Consider the following 10,304-nt stretch of genomic DNA (forward strand, 5'->3'; position numbering starts at 1 on the left):
AAATAAATAAATTAAATTAATCAAAACAAGACAATTAATTGTGACGTTTTCAATCAAAGGATACTTACCAAAGGGCGATCAAGAAATACTTAATTTCCACAATATTTGTTTATGAGCAACCTTATATTCATTGGCATTATAGAAGAGGTAGGTAAGGTAGATACGTTATGATCTCCATAATTATATCTACTTACAACAGGACCATAAAACTGCAAAGTGTGATCGGAAAGTACTTTGTATTATCAATGTAAAAGGAAATGGATGTAAAAAAAAATAGTTACTGGTGGCATAATCAGACAAATAAGAATAATAAATTATATATCCATGCCAAATTTCAGCTTTCTAGCACTAACGATCACGGAGCAAAGCCTCGGACAGACAGACTGACGTGGTGAAACTATAAGGGTTTAGGAACCCTAAAAAAACGAAAGAGAAAATAGCAAGAAGTATACATATTGTAAAATTATCTTTAGATAGGTGAATACATTTTAGTATTGGCTGGTACGCTATTAGTCCCCATCTACTCAGTAGTTCCCTAAAAATAAAACAAAGAACTTCCTAAATTAAAAACATTTCGTCTTTATCTCCATATACGATCCACATAAATATCACCCATTGTCTGGCCCAGCCAAGCCCCTAAAATAAGAGCTTCCGAAGCATTGTTTACAAATTCGCGATGTTCATAATTACTTCCGAATCCGTGGGAATCTCCACTGTTATCAGCAAAACTACTGACCAGTCCGATACAAAAACCAGTCTAAAGACATGTGTAGATTAACCGTAGTTGTTACATATCTCGGGATCAACATATAAAAGTTCACTGCAAAATTATTGGTCAATAAGTCTGGTTTTGCGTATTTCGAGTTTGCGTGGGGGTGACCTCGCTCTGACCTATAAATACTATATGCTCCCGCAAAAAAACTAACACAACCAAGAAGTATCGGAAGAAAATGGCGGCTCTGAGAGTACTTTTTGCTGTCGCCCTTGTCGGCTTCTTCGGGCCGGCCCTTACTCAAGGTTACTCACTGGCTTGCTGCTACCTACATTTACATTGCTTAACCCGTATAGTGTCCGTGTAAGCTGGGCTACAACCGCGAAAATCGAAGTTCGTCAATTGCGGGCATTTTTCTCTGTCACTCTAATTACGTCTTAGTGAGAGTAAAAGAGAAAGATCCCCGCAATATGCGATTTTCGGTTTTCGCGGTATGCTTGCTACGAATGTATGGTGACAAAATGTGAAAGTGCCAATAAAAAGTCATATTTTTATTGTACTTTAAAGTTTATTGTCAAACTTCTACACTCTGTCACGTCAAAGGCTTTGCAGAATTTGGTCCGATTTAGACGTTCAACTCAAGTGTATTGTCGCCATCAGATATATTGGAGCAGCCAAGGTGCTCAAAATATATGAACATACACTTTAGCGACTTGATAATAGAGCCTATGTTCAGATATTTGAAATCACCTTAGCTGCTCTGATATATCTGATGGCAACTGTACGATTGGTAACTATGATCTCGTGATTCGTACTAAGTTTGCTCACTGAAGATCACATTTTACACTGGTTTAACTGATTTTAACGTCAGCTTGCAGCCTGTAAGCGATAGGAATAAACGAAACACACTTATCTATACGGACGAATCGAATTCGGTGTATGATTACTTTTGCCTACTTTTGCCTGTGGGCTTTGGCTGGCCACTATAATAAACTTGTTCGATAATATCGAGCCGCCATGACTTCGCGATAAATTTCGCTCACCGATTAGCACCGTTATTTTATTGTTCGTAATAGAACCCTTAGTGTAACACTTTTTAAATTACAGATGCCGTAAGTGGGGCGGGAACACATTTGGTGAGAGAGCCGCGCGGGCATAAAAAAAGGTTATGCAGAAAGTATGGGATTTGTGGGCAGCAGGGTTTCGGAGGGCAACAAGGGTACCACCAACAAGGGTACCAACAAGGGTTCCAGCAAGGGTATCCACCGGCGATTAACATTGGTATCAGCCAGTCTCAATCCTCAGCAAGCGCTGGAGGAGGTGGTTATAGCAACGGCTACTACCCTAACAATTATCAATACAACGGGCCTCAACCGGGGTACGGCGGCTACCATGGAGGCTTTGGAGGTTTCGGAGCTCCTCATGGTTATGGAAAACCAGGCTTCAATAACGGACAAGGAGGATTTAACAACCAGTTCAATGGGAACTACTACGGCCCTGGAGCCGGCAATGGGTTCGGGTTCCCTGGACAAGGTGGATACTATGATGAGACTCACGACGAGGGATCACATGATGGAGCGATCACACATGAACAGGAGCAGAATGACCAGGCGATCTTCGGTGATGATCATGGTCAACCAGAAGGCCCTCATGGACAAGGACATGACTACGCTGTTTCCGATTCCTTTGCTTTTGCTGGTCGCAAAAATAATTAAGTTATAGCCAAATTAATTCTAATAAATATTTATTACTATAAGAAAAGTAGTTAAGTACCAACCCATCTGTGATAAGATAAACGAATATGATAACATGACATGATAACTCGATGATGATGATGATATAAAATAAAATTGTTTCATAATATCTAGATGTGTGCTTATTTTGTCACTATTCATTATTTATCGAATTATATACAAAAATCTCTCGTGAACGTACCTACTGGTCTGTCCGTAATTTGAAAGCAACAGTCAATTTAAAATCATTAACTAGTATGATTATAGAAAAACAAAATAGAGTTTTATACTATTTCTAATTTTAAAACTAATACGGGATTTAATCGCGTAAACTTACGTTTATTATATGGCCTGACGTTTCGAACGTGACGTTACGTTATTTCTGTCAGTGTCTCTAAAGATATCTTAAATTTTCAGCGGTTTGACAAGACCTCTATACGATCATGTCGATCAGAAAAATAGCACACTCCAAATCACTTTCAAATCTCTGACCCAGCTGACCCCCGATTCGCAAACGGGCAATTAAGTGCTGCTCCCAAAATTTACGATAATAATCATTGAAAACCCATCTCATTGTACCGGTCCGTGTATTTACGATACATCGTCTACATGTAAACCTTATGTCAAAGATATAAGATCTACCAATGGTCAGTTTAAGGTCTGCTGTTAGTAGACTAATAGAAAGATAGTGGGGAACTTTCTTCGTATAAAAAGCCAGAGATGCGAGAGAGCATCATCCAGTATCGGAGAAAGCTCACACCTTTCTAGTACTAACAATTAGCTGAGATCTAGAATGGCGGCTAAGGTTGTTGTTTTCGTTGCGGCGTTGGTGGCCTGCGGTGCCGTGCCGGTCATCATTGATGGTAAGCGATTTTAATATTTATTATGTCTAATTTTTTCTCATTTAATTCCTAATATATGGAATGAAAGTTCCCAAAAATTAAGATATTTTCCATGGAGAACTTTCCAAAATGAAAGCTCCTTATTATTTCTGTGTTTATTTTCATAGTTTACTAAATAATCTTCCCCATTATGAAAGTACATTGGTGCCCTACTCATACCTAAATTAAATTTCTACGTCAAGAAATTGAATCGTAAATCTATTTGAAGCAAGGTCATCCATAGATTAGTATATGTTGAGGTCATCTACCCAAACCATATTATAAGACTTACATTTGTTATTGAGATTTCAGTTTAATTAATTAGGTGGTGAATATTGCCAATGGCCAATGTTGTGTAATGTGTATGTGTTTTCCTTCCAGACGAATACGTCCCCGGAGTAGTAATGCGCATCGGTCGATCCCCCAACGTCGCTTTCGGTTTCGGAAGCGGATTCAGCAGCAACATCGGCGGCATCAGCCACTCCACTGGCATGGGCACCTCCTTCCAGAGTGGCGATGCTCAAGCCTACGGCGCCGGCTTGGGCAGCACAGACAATGGGAATTATGCTAGCGGCGTTGGAATGGCCAGCGCTGGACCATCCTACCCAGTCTACCAACAACAACCAGCCTACGGAGGACTTCGTAACAACTTCGGCTCTGCTGTCTCCTCAGCCCAAAACTACAACGGCCATAATTCCGCCGTGTCCTCCGCTCAAACTCAAAATGGACTCCAATACGGAGCAGCGACTTCAGCCGCCCAGAACAACCCTCGTTACCAATCCGCTGTGGCGTCCGCTCAAAACGTGAGGGGCTTAGGTTATAACAACGATTTCGGTTCAACAGTGGCCGCTTCTGAGAATTCTGGAAACTACGGTTCTGCTATGTCTGCGGCTCAAAATCATGGATTGGGACACTTTGGGTCTGCTGTTTCGGCTGCTCAAAATAATGGAAACTACAGAGCTAGCACTGCCCAAGCTGTGCAGCATCATGGAGGTGCTGTCCAACACAGTGGAGCCTCCAGCGTCAATGCGCCAGGACTACAAGCTGCACAATCTCATGCCGTTAACAGCGGCTTCTACTAATTATAAGAAAATCGTGAAAAGACATTGAGACGACTTGTTAAACTTGTCTCAGTGTCTTTTGAATTATTGTGTGATGAATCTCAATAAAAGTTTAGTTCTTAAATACAACAGTTTTTATTGTTCAACCAATTTCACCTTGATATTTCTATCTAAAGTCATATAAATGAATTAGCTGGACATAATAATTCATACCTTTTTAGATATTTTAACAAACATCATCAAATAAATTAGCTCAAACTTCGTTGCACACATTAAATGTGAAAACTATTTAGGTACCTCGTTGTTTGGTCTTAGCGTTGTCAAAACTAACTCCATTAATTTTACCATAAACATGTCCATTATCATTAACAGCTGTAACTGTCTTCACTTCCCCATTTCCAAAATAATCATGACTTTCGACGCCTCTCAACCAGGGCCCAAAGTTCAAACCCTCAAAATTTAAAGGGAAATTGAAAAATGGAAGTAAAAACGGATTGAAGGACGGAAAACCTCTTCCGGTTGTTGTATGGGTTCCAGCCAAAGCAGTACTAAAGGTTTTTTGAAACAAATCTGAAGGGTTTGTATTAATTATTTCGGAATTCTCTCCCTGGCTAGGAAAGTTGAATTTTAAATACTTTTCGACATTTGGATCAGATGATGATATGGCGATGACTGTATCTCCTGATGGTGACGATTCTGGAACAAACAATAATTATAACTAACTAACTATGATAAGATATTCTGCAAGCTAAATATAGTACGAACGGCCGACTTTAGGGTGACTAGTTAGGTGAATATTAATAGATGTATATTTCTAAAGTTACGCACGAAAATTTACTAGGAAAAAAGAAATTTAGAATCCAGCTTTGAATATTTTTTCATATGCATTAGTCATCCAAATGCTCAGCAATTTCTACACTTGACGCTTGAACACGTTATAACAAAAATAACAGGCCCAGATAATATACCTATCAATTGTACAATATATTGTATTAGTATTAATAAAGTTTACGAATAGTCAATTAAGAGGAAAGTGGACGATCACTTCTCCAAACAAACGTATTGTCATTTTTCTCCGTGGATATTGACCTTATGGAAAATAGTTATACACAAATTGATGTATTTTAAATACAGCTATTCACGCTCGTTTGAAATTTTAGATTTTTAATTATTATAAGAGTTAGGAGCGAACACCGAATTCCATACAAATTTTAAAAGCACTACCATTTTAACTCATACGTATTAATTTAAAAACCCAAAAAAATCTAAGCGGGCATAAAACTCGTATAGCATAAAGCAAATTGTGTCAAAATATTTTTAATAAGTTTAAAATAATCCAATGTAACCCATTTCTCATAAACAACAAACATTATGACTGTGATTATGATTATGATTATAATGATAGGTATCCAAAGAATAAAATGGGGACTACCCTTTGTTTGTATAAAAAGGCGGTTTCGGGGCGGTCGTCCACTTTTGTCTTAATAGGGTGGTCTATGGTACATACATAGACTGTAAAAATGTTATCCATTCCTTTCCGCTTTAGCGGAGGTACACAACTCGAAAAAAACATACCTTTGAGAACAATAGGAAGCCCCGTCACAACAGAAAAACTGGCAATAGTCAATAACAATTTAAATCCAGACATCATGACTCAAATGTTGTATCCTCCTTAGCACGTACTATTATGAAATCATAATTTATTTCACCTTCTTTTATATAGGCCTTATAACGCTACCTATATAATGTCCGTCATTACTTAATTATTGTGTTGAGAAAGGCAATGAACCCTGAAAACACATCCCCATAAAACATTTGATACTACTAAACTATAGACAAGTAAATCAAATTACAGCCTAAATTCAATCTTAAGGCCGAACCACATAAATGCGAAAATGGCTTGTCGGTATTAAGGTATTATAGATCATGTCATTCACAACGACGCATGCCTTGACTCGTAATATCATGTTATTAAAGGTTAGATTTGATAAACCTGCGCGTCACGGTGACGCGAACTATAACTGCGATAAAAAAAAAACATAGTCCTGCTATCACTGTAATTATACTAATTGTGAATTGTCTGAACGTAGGCGCATAACTGTGAAGAGCAATAAAAACACTGCGATTAGACAGCTGAAGTTGAAATCGTGAATCTGTGGTCATGTTGCGTACAGAGGGCAACGACCTAGTAAGAACATATACTCCGAGAAAGTAATGGTACGAGACGAGGATCAAAATCAAAACCACTTCCTTTGATTTGGAAGCTGTACGACTTAACCGCACACCTATAGGAGCTCTAAGAGCAAAATATGAGCAAAGCAACACAGGCGTCGGAACGAGAACGAGTACACGATGAGAGCATCAGGGTCACATTCACAGAGCAACATAAAAAATTAACAACCCGGTACATTTGTATAGTAGGTAATATATCATTTTGGATTCTCTTAAGTTTTCGTATGTTTCATGTTGAGCAATTCGAATGTAGCAGATGCTTTTGAACGCGAACGGTAGGCACACGGCACACTAGGTTGCATTTACAAAATTTTCAAAATATTAGTACCGATTTTGAAAAATTCAACCCCTCAGGAGGTTAAAAAGGGGTTGAACGTTTGAATAGCGTTCAACTTTCATTTCAAGCTATGAACTTGAAACTTCGTGAAAAGGTATAATATTAAAATAGAAGAAAAGTTATTTGAGCGGTTTTGGAAATTCATCCCTTAAGGAGGGGCTAAAAAGGAGATGAAAGTTTGTATGGGGAATAAGTTTTATATTAATTTATGAACTTGAAACTTCGTTATAAGATATTTTCATGAAATAGGAGAAAAGTAATTTCAGCAATTTTGAAAATTCATCTCCTAATAGGGTTAAAAAGGGGCTGAAAGTTTGTTTGTAAGATTTGAGTTGGGACTTGAAATTAAAGAGAAAATATTAGATAGTACGAAAAATCATTTAATGCTTTTGAAAATACAGCCCCTAACCTAATATTGTTAAAAAGGGGTTGAAAGTGTGTTTTAGAAAATAAATATATGCGGAAGAAGTCGTGGACAACAGCTAGTATAGTATAATGTCTTATAATATTTATGTATTATTTATTTATTTATTATTTAGATATATCTCTTTTTGGCCAAGTATTTCAAGGTGGCAGATAATTTTCGCGCAGTTTCATTCGTTACTTTTGCACACCTACCTTTCCACACTCGGGTCTCGACTCTCTCGATTTGACAGCCACAGACAACCATATTAAACTCTGTATTTAGATATTACCAACCTACCAACACAGACTATGCAAGTGGCCGACTTTTACCATACTATCTTTCATCTTCAAGTACAGTTACCTCAATTTATTGATCTTCACACCAATCAATAATCCAAATAATTACTTTAAACAATTGCTAGTATTAGGAAAGCTATTATGGTTTTTACAAACACTCTTATATTGCTTAATGTTTCACGTCCAAAATATAATGACGGAGAAATTATAGACATCACACGGTTGAATAGGAAATTGATCTGCCAACGCGTTCCATCAATATTGATTAAGAACCGTTTTAAATGTTATTAAAGAAAATTTGTAATTTTATCTAGGTAAATATAAATTGGGGATGCTGAGAGTTGATTGCATTTCAATGTGGTTTGTCAAGATGGCGAGACATGCGTTCTTTGTCAATATGGTTGCATTTGTGTTCGTCACAGCTGGTGCAGGTATGTTGATAGAAGATATTGTGCATAAGCATAACGTAGTAGCACCAGTGACTGACAGGAATCGAATCACCGACACTTGTGTTTTATCCAAGAAAATATGAGTAAAAAGCCGATTTTTAAGGGGCTGGCTCCCCGCGGTTTTCATCGATTTTGGACAAGTTTTGAGTCGTTACTCCTATATTTGCACTATAGATAGAATTATAAGACCATCGGTTCTTCAACTTTTTATCTCCAATGGTCGGCCGGATTTTGAAAGAAATGAACACTTATTTTTTAAATATTTTTAAACATTGTCTAAACACTTTTATCATTACTCGAAAGCTGTGAAAGATTTTACATGTATGAAATCTACATATTTGGGTTCGTTTTCGACGTCTCTTAAAACTGGTCAGAGATTTAATTTTAAACTAATTAACACAAAGGTTATGGCGTGTTTTGGCTTAAAATTGTTTAACTTTCATACCAAATATCTCGAAGACAGTGAACTTTGATGTAAATTTGGGATACTATATTGCGTAAAGCCGTTGCTGTTAATATGATAAGCTATAAAAAACATAGGGAAGGCTAAGAAAACTAAGGGATTCAGATTGAAGTCCATTGGCGCTAAGGAGCCCCTTGATGTGGCAACACTGTGCACCTGCAGTAGTAATACCCTGTGAATCCACTACACTGTAACTACCACACACACAGTACTGTAGATACAGTGTACTCGATTCACATGGTACAGTGCGTGGGAGATCGGTCTTCTACCCTTTTTTAGGGTTCCGTAGTCAACTAGGAACCCTTATAGTTTCGCCATGTCCGTCTGTCTGTCTGTCTGTCTGTCTGTCTGTCTGTCTGTCTGTCTGTCCGAGGCTTTGCTCCGTGGTCGTTAGTGCTAGAAAGCTGAAATTCGGCATGGATATATAAATCAATAAAGCCGACAAAGTCGTACTATAAAATCTAAAAAATTAATTTTTTTGAGGGTACCTCCCCTACACGTAAAGAGGGGGTGAATTTTTTTTTTTGCTTCAACCCTACAGTGTGGGTATCGTTGGAAAGGTCTTTCAAAACTAATAGGGGTCTTCAACAAACATTTTTTGATAAAGTGAATATATTCGGAGATAATCGCTCCGAAAGAAAAAAAAAATGTGTCCCCCCCCTCTAACTTTTGAACCATAGGTCCAAAAATTATGAAAAAAATCGTGGAAGTAGAGCTTAAGAAAGACATTAAATGAAAACTATAGCGGACATGATCAGTTTAGCTGTTTTTGAGTTCTCGCAAAAAGTTTCCTCTTCATAGTAAAAATACTTACTTTACCTAATTAGGTACGGATTATGCAAATTTTCCTATTTGTTTAACTCGGGTGAAAGGTACCGTTTCATCCCTTGGTTAACAATTTACTATACTTTAAGCTCCAGTTTAGCTTATTGTGACGGAAGAGTAACTACGGAACCCTACACTGAGCGTGGCCCGACATGCTCTTGCCCGGTTTTTTAAATAATATAAACGCTGAACCTCCCCCTTCACCTGCATCAAAAATCTGGGTGGCTTCACTTCTATTTAGAAGTGAAGCCACCTTGGGAACATCTCGGGAACACAAATATTAATTCTCTCAAATGAAAACTTTTGTTCAGAGAATGCCGTTATTGATCTTTTTATATTATGTGCAATCACAACTACAAGAGATTGGGGTCCGAGCCGAGAAGTTCACCTCTTCGGTTCTTTACCGTCAGATATTTTGGCTGATAAGATATTCAAAAACATCTGGGCATGACTATTAGTGAGGGCCTTTCTCTGATATATTTTGCAATTTTACACCAAGTACCTACGTAAATAAAAAAAAATGTTTGAGGTTAACTGCGATTGCATACGTTGATGTGGTGTCTTATTTTGTCAATTATAATGTGTTTCTCTGTAAATTTTTAATGTATAATATTTATATAGACACTATAATATATCTTAATATCATACGATTATCAAAATCTGCTGATAAAAAGTTATAGTGTTTATTCATTAAGTCTTATCCTGTGTATTCTGAATGGCAATAAAATTTACGATGATTATGCGAATTATACTTCTTTAAGGGTCCCCAGCAAACTCTGTTTTCCATAAAAACGTAGTTACGCTCTCCATTTAAAACGACTAGCTAGATTGCTCTGAAACTTTGTACTTACAATAGGATAAAGTATATCTAAGGCCGTAATTAGTTTATGTAGCCTCACATACCATAGT

The 10,304-nt window shown here is 37.4% G+C and overlaps 2 protein-coding genes across 2 annotated transcripts; both read left to right on the top strand.

The window, feature by feature from the left end:
• Window positions 1–305: 305 nt before the first annotated feature.
• Window positions 306–3,040, top strand: LOC133518711 (protein spalt-accessory-like). Its single transcript, XM_061852382.1, has 2 exons — window positions 306–1,017; window positions 1,820–3,040. The coding sequence occupies exons 1-2, from the start codon at window positions 951–953 to the stop codon at window positions 2,425–2,427; spliced, it is 675 nt and encodes a 224-aa protein (XP_061708366.1). The 5' UTR covers window positions 306–950; the 3' UTR covers window positions 2,428–3,040.
• A 1-nt stretch (window position 3,041) lies between these two features.
• On the top strand, window positions 3,042–9,832 carry LOC133518710 (fibroin heavy chain-like). Its single transcript, XM_061852381.1, has 2 exons — window positions 3,042–3,308; window positions 3,708–9,832. The coding sequence occupies exons 1-2, from the start codon at window positions 3,239–3,241 to the stop codon at window positions 4,406–4,408; spliced, it is 771 nt and encodes a 256-aa protein (XP_061708365.1). The 5' UTR covers window positions 3,042–3,238; the 3' UTR covers window positions 4,409–9,832.
• The last annotated feature ends 472 nt before the right edge of the window (window positions 9,833–10,304 follow it).

This window comes from Cydia pomonella, chromosome 6 (assembly GCF_033807575.1).
Source record: "Cydia pomonella isolate Wapato2018A chromosome 6, ilCydPomo1, whole genome shotgun sequence".
Classification (NCBI taxonomy): Eukaryota; Metazoa; Arthropoda; class Insecta; order Lepidoptera; family Tortricidae; genus Cydia; species Cydia pomonella.

Coding starts and splice junctions, on each gene's coding strand:
- LOC133518711 (XM_061852382.1), top strand. CDS start 951: ATGGCGGCTCTGAGAGTACTTTTTGCTGTCGCCCTTGTCGGCTTCTTC. Junction 1,018..1,819: donor CGGGCCGGCCCTTACTCAAG/GTTACTCACTGG, acceptor TTTAAATTACAG/ATGCCGTAAGTGGGGCGGGA.
- LOC133518710 (XM_061852381.1), top strand. CDS start 3,239: ATGGCGGCTAAGGTTGTTGTTTTCGTTGCGGCGTTGGTGGCCTGCGGT. Junction 3,309..3,707: donor CGTGCCGGTCATCATTGATG/GTAAGCGATTTT, acceptor TTTTCCTTCCAG/ACGAATACGTCCCCGGAGTA.